Raw genomic sequence first — 15,508 nt, forward strand, 5'->3', positions numbered from 1 at the left:
AGATTTTATTTATTTAAAAGATTTTATATACCGTCAGTCGTTACATCACAACGGTGTACAATGTCTTTAGATCTTAAAACAGAATAATCAACAAACAAATGTTGCAGTGTTTATAAATTTTTGTTTGATTATTAGGAGGCAAAAATCTTTTTACAAAATTGTATTCCTTTTAATTCAGGAACAAGGAAGAATAAGAAAAATATATATTATTTTCCGATATTCTGATACACATTTCAAAGAAACTTTTTTCCAAATCTTTATAAAAAATAAACTCAGTGTATTCAGACTAGATCGGTATAAAACATGGAGTGGATCTCTCAGCAATTTGTCAGATACAAATAAAACATTAAAACATTTAAATAATCAAATCAACTGATATGCAGATTTAATTCATACTAAAAACATTAATCTAGGGGCTAACTGCATAGACTTGCTCAAAGAGCCAAGCTTTCAACCCTTTCTTAAATATTTTGAACTCTGTTTCAAGCCGTAACTCAGCTGTTAAGGTGTTCCAGGTTCTTGGGCCTGCTATGGATATTACTCTATCCCAAACTAACACCAAATGTGCAGTATTTATTGAAGGAACGGAGAGCATGACGTCTTTTGGATACAAGACTAGTCTGAATGAGCTGAATCTAATGAAATCGATCTATTGTCCTAACAACTTCCTTAGGATTCACAGAAATGTGCTTTTAAGGGCTTCATTTGCAGAACCGTTCTGCAGTCCCTTAAAGCATTTGGCTGCCACACAGTTGGCCGGGACTCAGTGCCTGTCGAGATTGGTGCATTACCCGATTCTTTGGAGAGAGGTGTTCAAATGGGGGGCGGGATAGTAATGGGGATGGGATTTAAACACATACTTTGGTTTTTTGAAAAGTATGCATTAAAGGTCACCAGCACAAGTTGCATCCTCTACAGAGCTTTTGTAAGATGGAATATCGAGTGAAGTGAACATAGACACGGCAAACGTAAGTGCAATAAAATCTGCATGTAAAAGGTAGATGTCAACTTTATCCCTTCCCTCACAGAAAAGACAACAGCTCATTCTGCTGAACTCCATGCAATGCTAATTCAGCTTTTTCAAATGACTTTGTCACCTCCACCCACAGAGCCAGAACTCCTGTGCATATTCAGCTCCTCTGTTGCCAGACTATCTTCTGTGACCCTTATTTATTTATTTATTTATAGATTCTTTTATACCGCGGTACGTATAATTATACATCACCTCGGTTTACAGTGTAACAATAAATTAGCAACAGGCTTTACAAATAACTTTACAAATAACTTTACAAATAGCTTTACAAATAACAGGCTTTACAAATAGTTTAAACAGACCCTTAGGAAGCATATCCCTCTTTCTGGCCACTTAGAACCTAGGTTGAGAGGGAACATGGTCCATCTCTGTCACTGGCATAACTTTGGCCAGGGAATCATTCAATAACTGCTCAACAGAGCTCGCGAGAGGTTCCACGTGCTGAAGGAAATGTCTCTCCATGGGCCCATTGGCGTTGACAATGCCCATATACCTTACCACTTGCCCATGAAGGCATGGAACAAATCAATAGAAAAAGGTAATAGATGTGAATCGGTTATTTACTCTTTCGGATAGTAGACTAGGGGGCACTCCATGAAGTTAGCATGGGGCACATTTAAAACTAATCAGAGAAAGTTCTTTTTTACTCAACGCACAATTAAACTCTGGAATTTGTTGCCAGAGGATGTGGTTAGTGCAGTTGGTATAGCTGTGTTTAAAAACGGATTGGATAAGTTCTTGGAGGAGAAGTCCATTACCTGCTATTAAGTTCACTTAGAGAATAGCCACTGCCATTAGCAATGGTAACATGGAATAGACTTAGTGTTTGGGTAATTGCCAGGTTCTTATGGCCTGGATTGGCCACTGTTGGGAACAGGATGCTGGGCTTGATGGACTCTGTGACCCAGTATGGCAAATTCTTATGTTATGATTGCACCTGCTTTATGTGTGGACATTTGTTTAATGGAAAATAAATGCACTTAGATTTAAAAATGCAATCTATGCTTGTACTTTTCCTCCCGTGACCTAACTGTACCCCTGGTAGGGATGTGCAGACCAAAAGTTTAAGTTCATAAGTCCATAAGTCGAAAGGGGGTCCCATTTGCGGTCAATATGGACATATGGAGAATTCCATAAGTTGAGTATGTCCATATGTGCAAATAAAAATTTAAACCCCTCACCCGCCTTAATCCCCCCCCCCAAGACTTACCAAAACTCCCTGGTGGTCCAGCGGGGTCAGGACGCCATTCCTGAACTCCTTTGCAAGGAGCACGTGACATTGGCGTCACGTCGGAGTGACGCGGCGTCACGTGATTCCCCTCGGGTTCGCTCCCGGACCCCTCGTTGGGCTCAAAAGGAACTTTTGGCCAGCTTGGGGGGGCCTCCTGACCCCCCCAAGCTGGCCAAAAGTGCCTTTTGGGCCCAACGAGGGGTCCGGGAGCGAACGCGTGGGGAATCACGTGACGTCGGCGCCACGTCAGAGTGACGCGGCGTCACGTGATTCCCCTCGGGTTCGCTCCCGGACCCCTCGTTGGACTCAAAAGGAACTTTTGGCCAGCTTGGGGGGGCCTCCTGATCCCCCCAAGCTGGCCAAAAGTGCCTTTTGGGCCCAACGAGGGGTCCGGGAGCGAACGCGTGGGGAATCACGTGACGTCGGCGCCACGTCAGAGTGACGCGGCGTCAAGTGATTCCCCTCGGGTTCGCTCCCGGACCCCTCGTTGGGCTCAAAAGGAACTTTTGGCCAGCTTGGGGGGGCCTCCTGACCCCCCCCAAGCTGGCCAAAAGTGCCTTTTGGGCCCAACGAGGGGTCCGGGAGCGAACGCGTGGGGAATCACGTGACGTCGGCGCCACGTCAGAGTGACGCGGCGTCACGTGATTCCCCTCGCGTTCGCTCCCGGACCCTCACGGAACTTTTGGCCAGCTTTGGTAAGTCTTGGGGGGGGATTAAGGAGGGTGAGGGGTTTAAATTTTTATTTAGATCAACAATCGCGATTTCCAACATATTCAACATAGCTATGTTGAATACGTTGGAAATCCGATCGTTTAAGCCTCATCTTTTTTTTAAGTTAAAAAACAAAAATAAGTTGCGTTTTCCATTTAAGTTCAAAACGAATGCACACCCCTAACCCCTGGCAATGCCCCATCTCAATGTGGCTATAAGACCACACATTGTGAAACACACATACATAAAAAGGTTTCCATTTGATTAACATGATTGGTTTTTTTTATTGAGCTAATTAAAAATTATTTATATCTGCACAGTATGACCAAGAAATTTTAAAAGGAAAGAGGAGAATATACTTCTCTATATGAAAGTTGTTTTGCTTACACATCTGGTAAACTAAGTTAAGTTGTATTCATCTTTTCTGGCATACAAAGGGTCAATATGCGGTCAATATGGACATATGGAGAATTCCATAAGTTGAGTATGTCCATATGTGCAAATAAAAATTTAAACCCCTCACCCGCCTTAATCCCCCCCCCCAAGACTTACCAAAACTCCCTGGTGGTCCAGCGGGGTCAGGACGCCATTCCTGAACTCCTTTGCAAGGAGCACGTGACATTGGCGTCACGTCGGAGTGACGCGGCGTCACGTGAAAAACTACAAAGCTAATAACATGATGACCTTTCGTTAAATTTAAATTTTAACCCACGCTTTTCTCTTTCCCTATGTAACAAGCTTATGATAGACAAATTGCTGAGAGATCCACTCCATGTTTTATACCGATCTAGTCTGAATACACTGAGTTTATTTTTTATAAAGATTTGGAAAAAAGTTTCTTTGAAATGTGTATCAGAATATCGGAAAATAATATATATTTTTCTTATTCTTCCTTGTTCCTGAATTAAAAGGAATACAATTTTGTAAAAAGATTTTTGCCTCCTAATAATCAAACAAAAATTTATAAACACTGCAACATTTGTTAATATGATAATTTATATTATACTGTATGATAATTAATTAGAAATTATTTCCCTGTGCTGAAAACACTGAATTATAAAATGCCATCAGAATAGTGGTGTGTGTATGGGCCCTGGTGTGTCCTAGGAATATATTTATAAAATGTATTAATGTACCTCATAGGGAAAGTCAGTGCTAAGCCCCTAACATTTTAACTCACCCTTGTAATTTCCCACTATAGAAATTAAATCCTAAATTTAGGTGCCCAGACACTGCCAGGGGCACTTTAGGTGACAAACAGCCAAAGGTAAGCGCCTCAAGCCTTTGTAAAGAGACCTCAATGTGTTCCCATAAGTTTATCCGACTGAATTTCTTGCATGGATTTGCATCCAGAGCCGTGCTCAGTAACATGTTCTCTTTGCATTCACAGTGGACGCACATGTTCCTTCTGATTGAGAACCATAGAACCCAGGGATAAGTTTATCTGACTGAATTTCTTGCATGCATTCGCATCCAGAGCTGCTCAGTAACACGTTCTCTTTGCATTCACAGTGGACGCACATGTTCCTTCTGATTGAGAACCATAGAACCCAGGGAGAAGTTTATCTGACTGAATTACTTGCATGCATTCGCATCCAGAGCCGTGCTCAGTAACATGTTCTCTTTGCATTCACAGTGGACGCACATGTTCCTTCTGATTGAGAACCATAGAACCCAGGGATAAGTTTATCTGACTGAATTTCTTGCATGCATTCGCATCCAGAGCTGCTCAGTAACACGTTCTCTTTGCATTCACAGTGGACGCACATGTTTCTTCTGATTGAGAACCATAGAACCCAGGGAGAAGCTTATCTGACTGAATTACTTGCATGCATTCGCATCCAGAGCTGCTCAGTAACATGTTCTCTTTGCATTCACAGTGGACGCACATGTTCCTTCTGATTGAGAACCATAGAACCCAGGGATATGAACTTTTCTTCAAGACTAGGGACTTGAAGAAGAAATGGATGGAACAGTTTGAAATGGCTTTGTGAGTGCTCGTTATTTAAATATGTAGGGTTCGTGTGGTCTTCAGAAGATGAGTATATATACAGTATATATCTTTCTATATAACACACATATGCACAGACATTCATGCTGTGCATGCTCCCACACACAGATGCATACATGCAGAAAGACATGCATGCTGTGCATGATCCTACGTACACTCACATGCACACACACATATGCACACTTAGCATGGTCCTGCACACAGATATACGTATACACACAATGACATTTTGTGATCTCCTAGGACAAGCAGGATGGTAGTCCACACATGTGAGTGACATCTGACAGAGTCCGGCATGGTAAACTTTTGTCAAAGTTTCTAGAAGCTTTGACCAGCACACTGAGCATGCCCAGCATGCTGTATTCACGTGCCCATGTGAGGTTCCCCTTCGGTCTCTTTTCTGTGGTGCAGTTGCCTTGCGGTCAATGGAGCTCTTCCACTTTCTTTTTCTCGACAGTTTTTGGGTCTCTTTTCCCATTTTCCTAGTCAGTGCCTCCTGAGTGCGGTAGGTTATTTTACCTTTTTTCCAACTTTGCGATCAATTCCTGACTACTCATCGTACGGTGACCATCGGCCATCGACCTCTCCAGATGTTTTTCATGGCATCGACCGGTTTTCATTTGTGCCCCCAGTGCCCATGGACCATGTCTATCATGGATCCTCTGCTTGGGGGCCTCACAAGGTGTCCGTGAGTGTCATCTGTGTGACCATGACCCCCAAAGGCCATTGGGCTTGCCTCGACAAAATGGAGAAACCTTCCAAGTCTGCTCCTTCTACACTTGCATCAGAGCCATTTACGCAGGGAGGTTGCGGGGAGATGCTCGATACGCTCCCTCACCATTCCTCTCACTGGGCCTTCAAAGGATTGCGGGAATGGTGATAGATCCTCAGTGAATTCACTGCTCTCCAGGACATCGGGGTCCTGTGCCTCCTTGTTGCTGTGGAAAGACCAGGCCAAGTATCAAGGGAGGTCCCGCAATCATTGCCACTGATTGCATCAACACAAGGAGGCTTACGCTCACATAGCTGTTTTCCCCAACCATGGAAAGCATGCTTGCTTTGTGGTGGGGAATGCCCATTACCAGTACAGGGTGCTGCCTTTTGGATTAGCCTCAGCCCCCCGCATCTTCACCAAATGCCTGGCAGTGGTGGTGTCCTACCTCAGACATTGGGCGGTACATGTTTTCCTGTACCTAGACAACTGGTTGGGCAAGAGTGAGTCCTGTAAAGGGGCTGACAGTGCAGACGCTACAGACCTTGGGGTTTGTTTTCAACCACCCTGAGTCTCACCTCTGTCCAGCTCCTCAGCTAGACTTCATAGGGGCCAGATTGGACACGGCGCAGGCAAAAGCGTTTCTGCCCAGGGATTAGGCTCTCAATCTCGTCTGACAGCCCTTGTCTGCAGCAGCCGGCAGGTACCCGCCCACCTTCTGCTCCATTTGCTGGGCAACATGGCTGCTTCTGTCCATGTCACCCCTCTCGCCCACCTGTATGTGGAGAGCTCAGTGGACCTTGCTGTCACAATGGCGTTAAACCTCCCAAGACCTCAAGAGTCCCGTTACAGTCAAGGAACATATGTGGGTGTGTCTGTCCTGGTGGAAAGACCTCTCCAACTTGGAGAGGGGACTTCCCTTCCAAACTGCTCCATCTCAGGTGATCCTCACCACCAACACCTCTCCTCAGGGCTGGGGAGTTCATGGGGGCGGCATCTGCATACAGGGTCTCTGGACATCCTCCGAAGCCCACTGTTAAATAAGCTTTCTGGAGCTTCGGGTGATCTTCTATGCCTTGTGGGTGTTCAGAGACCAGTTGTCATGCAGGGACATTCTGATTCGGAAGGACAACCAAGTAGCGATGTGGTATATCAACAAACGGAGGCATGGGCTCGTTCCTCCTCTGTCAAGAGGCGGTGCAAGTGTGGATCTGGGCCCTCGCAGAAGGAATGTCCCTGCAAGCGTCATACCTATGTTCATACAGTTTGATGTACAAATTTTTTGTTAAATTTAAGTTCATATTGTTTGATGTAATTTCCAAATGTTGGTTCACTGTAAACCGAACCGATATGTACTTGTACATGATCTTCGGTATAGAAAAGTATTTAAATAAATAAATAAATCTGAATGTGCTGGCGGACCGCTTGAATCACTCCTTATTTTATTTATTTATTTAATTAAGGGTTTTTATATATCGCGGCACGTTAGGAAACATCACCTCGGTTTACATTGAACATTAACTTAGCAACAGCTTTACAATCCAAATCAAGTAAATAAGGATATATCACTCATAACATTAAAACTATAAGATAACGTGGGGAGCATAATGAAAAAAAAGGGTACAAAGCTGATAGTATTAAACTTGCAAATAAATAATATCCAATAAGTTCAAATTTATTTATTTATTTATTTAACAATTTTTATATACCAGCATTCGTAGGACACATCATGTCGGTTCACAATTAACTGAGAAAGGAAATTACAATGAACGAGGATAGAGAGAGTCAACGATATTACAATGAACAAGGATAGAGAGTCAACGAGCAGGGATACAACTTTGTAAAACGAACTGGATGATGATTATCCATGTTAAGAATAGGTATGCATCAGGATGTTAAGGATGCATGTACATTTAAGAACTTAAAATATGAACTTATTTACAATATTAATATTAAATGCAGGGGCAGGGAGAAGGGGAGTGGGGGAGCGAGGAGGGGAAAGGAGAGGAGGGGGTAGGGGTATAGGAGAATGTTAATGGAATGGCACTTTCAAGGAAAGGCTGTTTGTAGGAAGAGAGGGGAGGTGTAGGGGAGATGCAGCAGAGTGCTGGGGAAGGGTGGGGGGAGGGAGCAGGGAGGGAGCTGGGCAGGTGAGGGAGCTAGAATGGTAAGGGAGAAGGGGGGAGCTGGGAAGGTAAGGGAGCAGGGGGAGTTGGGATGGCGAGGGAGAGGTTGAGGAGGGGGTGTGTAGGCTGAGCGGGAGCTGAGTAAGTTCGAGACATGACAGTGACTAGGATTGGGAGGAGTCGGGGTATGCCTGTTTAAAGAGCCATGTCTTGATTCCTTTTTTGAAATGGCATTTGGCCAGCTGATCAAAATTAAGAGTGCAAATAATTACATGATGGGCCATATGAAACATAAGTGGATTATTTATGGTTCAGAAGAAAATTGATGGATCAGTTACAATATTAAGAGAGCTGTGTATATATAGGTCAGGGGGAGTGCTAAGAGTGATTTGAGGTAACATGATTAGAATAAGTGGTATAATTAGTCTCTTAAATGTTATTGTCTGAAGGGAAATAGACCACACAAGTGGTCCCTCAACCCGGAGGTGGCGACAGAGCTATTTTGCCGGTGGGGTACACCGGATGTTGACCTCTTCACCTCTCTTCACAACTACAAGGTTGGCAAGTTTTGCTCCCTGTCATCAGGGGATGGACATCTGATCTGCGATGCCTTCTCCCTCCACTGGTGGAGAGAGGTCTGCTATATGTGTACCCTCCTCTACCATTCCTTTTGAAGATACCTCTGAAACATCAACAGGACAGAGGGACCATGATCTTCATGGCGCCCTTTTGGCCATAACATGTCTTGTTTCCGCTCTTGCAGGACCTGGCGGTGCCGGCCCCCATCAGGTTGGGGACTGTGCCCAATCTGATCATGCAGAATCAGGGCTCCGGGCGTTGGCCCTGAGGGCTTGGATGTTGAGTGCGTAGTCCTTTAGCCCTTGGCTCTTTTGGTCTGTGTATTCCAGGTGCTCGTGGCTTCTAGGAAGCCTTCCATCAGGAAGGTCCTACAGCTTGAAGTGGAAAAGATTTTCCATCTGGTGTGCGGAGCATGACTTGGATCCATTTACATTTATTAGGTTTATAGACCACCTAACACAGAATGGTCTAGGCGGTTAACAATGAAACACACACAAAATAATTGACAACAAAAAGAAAACATAAAATTACATTTAAAAGAATAGCAAATTAAAATACTGTTTCAAATCAAAAAACTAAAAAGGCAGATTTAAACAATTGGGTCTTAAGAAGACCTTTGAACTTTTTAAGAGTCAGATTTTCGTATTTCGAGCAAGAGGAGATTCCAGAACATAGGTCTGGCAATAGAGGAGGAGTATTTATGTGTAATATAGAGGTGTGCTGCTTTTGGCAAGGGGACTTTGAGTGTAGAGAACTAGTGGGTTGATAAAATTTGAGTAAGAAGTTGGTCCATGGACAAGAGATGTCATTCAGAAGTTTATATGTTATCGTTCCCAGTTTATATTTGATGCGTTTGGATATGGATAGCCAATGGAGATGAATTAGAGTTGGTGTAATGTGATGTGAGCATTTTGTGTTGGACAGGAATCATGCAGCTGAGTTGATTAAAAGTTGGATAGGTTGTACAGTCGCAGCAGGAAGACCAATTTATAAAGCATTACAGTAGTCAATAACTGGGAATAAAGAAGCCTGAATAATACGAAATTCAGCAGTGAAAAGTTGTTTTTTTTAAGCCAGCAAGTAATTGAAATCTAATGAAATAAGTATGTATTGATGCCATTGTCAATGCCTTTTCTAATGGTGTCAACAAAAAAAAGTAAATATTCAGTATTGAGAGCCTTGCGAAAGGCTTACTTTCTTTCAATGAGAGATTTATTAAACATGTGAAAATGGGAACTAAAGATTCCTTGGCAGCTTTAAACAAAGCAGTGGAGCAATTGGCTTGTGGACACATGGTAGTGTTAAATTTGGCAATGTGATTTGTGATCTCTAGTGATGAAACACAATCAAAATCTGACCAAGACGGAGCGGTAGAAATAGCTTTATTTAGGTATCATTTTGCAGTGTTTGCAAAATTGAGAGTTTTTCTTATGACCCCTCCCCCAACTGCTGGACTACTTAACATAGAAACATTGGCCTTTTTCTGCCATCATTTCTATGTTTCAATCGGCCTATCCAGCCTGCCCAGCAAGCTCCCACACTTATTTTCCCATACTTATCTATTTAATCACCCACCAAGTTCAGGGCTCTTCTTGGTAACTGTTTGATTCAAATTTCCTGCCATCCTCTGACATTGATGCAGAGAGTAATGTTGGAGTTGCATCAAAGGTTAATGGTTAAGGGTAGTAACCGCCGCATCAAGCAAGTTACCCCGATGCTTGGTTACCCAGATTGCACAGAACAATGCCTTGTTGGATATTGTCTGAATGTAAAACCTGTTTTCCACATTTCCCCCTACTGTTGAAGCAAAGAGCAGTGCTGTAGATGTATTCAAAGTGATGTATCAGACTTAATTGGTTTAGGGTAGTAACCACCCTAATAAGCAAGCTACCCCCATGCTTATTTGTTTACCCAGATTGTGAAGTTCAGTCCTTGTTGGTGGTTGTCTGCAAATCCTCTTTTCCACATTTCCCCTTGCTGTTGAAGCAGAAAGCAATGTTGGAGTTGCAAAGGCTTATTGAGTAAGGGTAGTAATCATCAGGTAGTAGCCTCCACTCCTGTACTCCACCCCCATGGCTCTTCTCTTCATTCCCTTCCTCTAGTCTTTATGGATCCACAGTGATTATCCCATGTCCCTTTGAAATCCTTCACAGTTTTAGTCTTCACCACCTCCTCTGGAAGGGCATTCCAGGCATCCACCACCCTCTCCATGAAGAAATACTTCCTGACATTGGTTCTGAGTCTTCCTCCCTGGAGCTTCAAATCGTGACCCCTTGTTCTACTGATTTTTTTTCCAACGGAAAAGGTTTGTTGACCATGGATAATTAAAACCTTTCAAGTATCTGAAAGTCTGTATCATATCACCCCTGCTCCTCCTTTCCTCCAGGGTGTACATATTTAGATTCTTCAATCTCTCCTCACAAGTCATTTTATGAAGACCCTCCACCTTTTTGATCGCCCTTCTCTGGACCACCTCCATCCTGTCTCTGTCCCTTTGGAGATACGGTCTCCAGAACTGAACACAGTACTCCAGGTGAGGTCTCACCAAGGCCCTGTACAAGGGGATTATCACTTCCTTTTTCTTACTTGCTTTTTTTATAGCAGGGCCCATACATTGGAATGCCCTATGTCAAATCTCAAATAGTAAGGATTTCAAAAAATCATTAAAAACATATCTCTTTAGAGAAGCATTCAGAACCACTGAATAAGTGACCAGGCAGTCTCACTTGTTTCTATTATGCTGTGCTGCTTATGATTTACATTCTACCTATTTTTTCTATCTTTTGTTTGTTAAATTTAAAGCTAATTTTATTTTAATATCTTTAGGTATAAGGATATTAGTAATATTGATATGTTACTATGTAATTTTATTCATACTTTTTTATCTATTTTACTTTCACTTTATGAAAGTTTAGTATTTATCATTTTTATGCTCAATTGTAAACCGTTTTTGTTCAAATTTATTTGCTAAAGACGGTATATAATAAGTCTTATATAATTATTCCTCTCTCTAGGCAGACCAGCATTCTTCTGGCTTTAGCTATCACCTTGTCACATTGTTTCGCTGACTTCAGACACCATCACCCCAAGGTCTCTCTCCTGCTCTGTGCACATCAGCCCTTCACCACCCATCAAATGCATTTCTTTCAGATTTCCACACCCCATATGCATGACTCTGCACTTCTTGGCATTGAATCTCAGCTGCCATATCTTCAACCACTCTTCCAGCTTCCTTACATCCCGTCTCATTCTCTCCACTCCTTCCGCCGTGTCCACTCTGCAGATCTTAGAATCATTCGCAAACAGACAAACCTTACCTTCTATCCCGTCTGCAATGTTGCTCACATAGATATTGAACAGGACCGGTCCCAACACCGATCCTTGTGGCACTCCGCTTAACATCGCTCTCTTTTCAGAGTAAGTTCCATTTACCATCACACATTGTCTTCTGTCCAACAACCAGTTTGTAATCCAGGCCACCACCTCGGCACTCGCTCCTAAGCTTATCTTGTGGCACCTTTCCGAATCTGGGCTTCAAACCAGCTCAGTCAGGGTTCATCTTAGCACTGTCAGTGCGTACTATCGGGGTGCTACAGGCACACCTGTTTTGATGCAGCCCTTAGTAGGCCATTTCATGAGGGGCCTACTCCAGCTGAAGCCCCCTCTTTGGCCTCCTGTTGCATCCTGGGATCTCAACATTATCCTGGCATGGCTCATGCGCCCACCTATTGAGCCACTGCAATCCTGTGATCTCAAGTTCCTCACCTGGAAGGTTATATTCCTAGTGGCAATTACTTCATCTCGTAGAGTATGTGAGCTTCAGGCCCTGGTTACGTATCCGCTATACACGAGGCTCTTTCACGATTGTGTGGTTCTGCGTATGCACCCGAAGTTCCTGCCTAAGGTTGTGACTGATTTCCACCTTAACCTGTCCATCTTTTTACCTACCTTCTTTCTGAGGCCTCATTCCCACCCAGGGGAACAGGTTCTTCATATCTTAGACTATATAAGAGGGCCTTGCCTTTCTACTTAGATCACAGAGCCGGCCATAGACAGTCCACTCAGCTATTTGTATCTTTTGATACCAACAGGCTAAGAGTGGTGGTGGGTAAACAGACCTTGTCTAACTGACTGGGGACTGTATTGCCTTCTGCTAGCTGGCAGAGTAAAGGCTCCCTCTGTGTGGGCTATGGCAACTTCGGTGGCTCATTTGTGCACAGTCCCCATCATCGCAATTTGCCAGGTTGCAAACTGGAGTTCCCTTCACACATTCACGACTCATTACTGTTTGGACAAGGATTGGCGTCAGGACAGTGCCTTTGGTCAATCCATCCTGTGCAACCTGTTCCAGAAATTAACCCAACTCTTCCTGTTTAAGCCTCTGTGGGGACCCAGCGCCGCCGTTTTGCCCGTTGGCACCTTGTTTGGTCGCTGTTGGTCTCACTTGTTCCCAGAGACTGCCTGGTACTCTCCAACATGTGAGGACTACCATCCTGCTTGTCCTAGGAGAAAGCGCAGTTGCTTACCTGTAACAGGTGTTCTCCTAGGACAGCTGGATGTTAGTCTTCAGGAATTCCACCCGCCTCCCCACGGAGTTGGGTTCTCCTTCCGGTTGGTTTTATTGTTTTACTCGTATTTTTTCTCTGTTACGAGTCTGAAGGGGGAACCCTGTGTGGACGTGTGGATAGAAGCGGGCTGGTCATGCTCAGTGCGCTGGTCAAAGGTTCTAGAAACTTTGACCAATTTTTTCTGTGCCGGGCTCCATCGGATGATGTCACCCATGTGTGAGGACTACATCCTGTCCTAGAAGAACACCTGTTACAAGTAAGCAACTGCGCTTTTTCTAATCTTGAAAGGGAAAGGACTGTGGTGTGCACCTGAACTGCACTGTGAAGCTATCCAGCTCTCAAATCCTGTCATTTAGAATGGATGTTCTAGTTTTATATAATCACTTTTTCAATACAAATAATCAGATTTCAGAATATTTCCAAGTAAATGGATCTATTCACATCCTTTGTGGTGGTTTGATATTTTTGATTAATTCATCTTCCACCATATCTACCTTTTTCCATATTTTTTTGCTTTGGGTGCTCCCTGGGCTTTGATACACAGGGAAGAGACAATATATGACAACAGATAAGGACCCTAACTGCCTCCTTTATTTCCTGGTGCAATGCCAGAGACCCCAGTTGATCTCCAGCTTTCTTGTCACTTCTTTGCAACTAGAGATCTTCAGAGCTTATTTCAAGCCTTGTTGACTTTTGATTCACTTATTGCCTCCATCACCTCCCTGGGACACTGTCCTGTGCACCCACTGTAATATCATGAATACCAGATGATGTCACTAAGCCTGTAGAGTACCCTGAAGAGATGTCCGGGTTATCTGCCTCCTCTAGAATCTTGTCTCAATCTTTCTTTTTCTGCAGGTCCAATATTTATCCTGATAACTCTACTGCCAATGGCCATGACTTCCAGATGTTTTCTTTTGAAGACACAGCTTCCTGCAAAACCTGCCAGATGCTTCTAAGGTAGATGAGTATTTGGCACGGGACTAAGCCACTGAATGGCGTAGTGTTTACAACAGCTGTAGGATGGGGACTGTTCAGTACAGCATGGGAAGGAAATATTTCCCTTGAGGGCACTGAACGTTATTTAAGAACCTGAAGATGTTTGTGTGTGAGATCATATCACTGCCTTTACGACATGTTTAATTTTCTCCTGAATATTTCTACTGTGAATGCTCTGGAAAGGGGATAAAACTAAATCATACTGCTGAGTAGTGTCATTAAAATAGTGGCAGAGCAGCATTGGCTAACATTCAGGCTGATACAGTAAGAAGTGCTCAGCCGAGTGCACCGTTTAACCTGCAATTGGCCGTGCGTTTTCGATGTGCGTCTATTACCTGTTATACAGTAAGAGGTTTAGAGCATCAAAAACGCGTGGCCAACTCCCCAAAAAACTAATAGCGCTCATCACGTGCAAATGCATGTTGATGAGGCTATTAGTCCCCTGGATACTGAAAGTAAAATGTGTGGCTTGGCCGCACATTTTACGCTCAGAAATTAACGCCTACCCAAGTTTTGGTCACAGGAGTCAAAACTTAAAAAAAAAAAAGTTTAAAAAAATCTGCCCGCCAGTTAGCAAAATGGATGCTCAATTTTACCGGCGACCATTTTCCTAACCTGTGGCTGTCAGCAGGTTCGAAAACAGACGCCAATAAAAGAGCTTTGGTTGTCCGGACCCGCTGACAGCCACCTCCACCGATAATGAGGCGCTAGGGATGCGCTATTGTCCCTAGTGCCTCTTTTTTAGCATAGCACCTCATTTAAATACAGAATCGTGCACCTAAGAGTGGTGCCTGGGTGCACGTCACGAGAGCGGGCACTCAACATGGAGCGCCCGCTTTCCCGCATTTTTTACTGTATCGGCCTGTTTGTGATATGGTCTGTTGCGCTTGCCGCAGAGAAGTTACACAGGACAGTTTTCTAAATCATTTACCTGGACAAAGTGGTCTGGTTACAAGTGTGTGTGTGGATTTTCACAGCATGCTTACTTTTAGAGAAGATGTTCTGAGGGACAGCTTGTGTTGGTGAAGGAAAACAGAGTGTATCCTTTTGATCATGACCTGTCCGAGCACGGTTATACCCCAGATGGTCACCTGCACAAGTTAAAACTTTGGAAAATCCCTGCTGGCTTAGACTAAGTTCCATCAAGGCACAGCATCCAAACGGTGACCGATCTAGTTCTCTAAGAAATGCCCAACAGATCCCAAAGAGTAGATCCAAATCTTGCTGCTCACTCCCAGGTCTGCCACACTACACTTACACACTCCCTGTAGAAACCTCAGATCTAAGAATCGGCTGCTTCTGCAAGTTCCATCCCCTAAAACAACCAGACAGATTTATGAGTAGAGCGAGCCTTCAGTCGCAGGCCCTGTTTTATGGAATACCTTACCTCTTGACATAAGATTACTCACCAGTAAGAAAGCCCTCAATCATCACCTTTTTACACAAGCTTTCCCAGACTCGTCTACCCCATGACACCCGCACTGTTTAATAGGGATGTGAATCGTTTTTCAACGATTAAAATTATCGTCCGATAATGT

General features: G+C 43.7%; 1 protein-coding gene across 3 annotated transcripts in view; it reads left to right on the forward strand.

Moving 5' to 3' along the window:
* VAV1 (vav guanine nucleotide exchange factor 1) overlaps positions 1 to 15,508 on the forward strand; it is a 131,056-nt gene that overhangs the window by 69,503 nt on the left and 46,045 nt on the right. For all 3 annotated transcript variants that reach the window (XM_029585255.1, XM_029585253.1, XM_029585254.1), the window contains exons 15-16: positions 4,856 to 4,965; positions 13,830 to 13,931. In XM_029585255.1, the coding sequence (XP_029441115.1) occupies positions 4,856 to 4,965; positions 13,830 to 13,931 (212 nt within the window). The remainder of the gene's footprint in view (positions 1 to 4,855; positions 4,966 to 13,829; positions 13,932 to 15,508) is intronic.

This window comes from Rhinatrema bivittatum, chromosome 19 (genome assembly GCF_901001135.1).
Source record: "Rhinatrema bivittatum chromosome 19, aRhiBiv1.1, whole genome shotgun sequence".
NCBI classification, from domain to species: Eukaryota; Metazoa; Chordata; class Amphibia; order Gymnophiona; family Rhinatrematidae; genus Rhinatrema; species Rhinatrema bivittatum.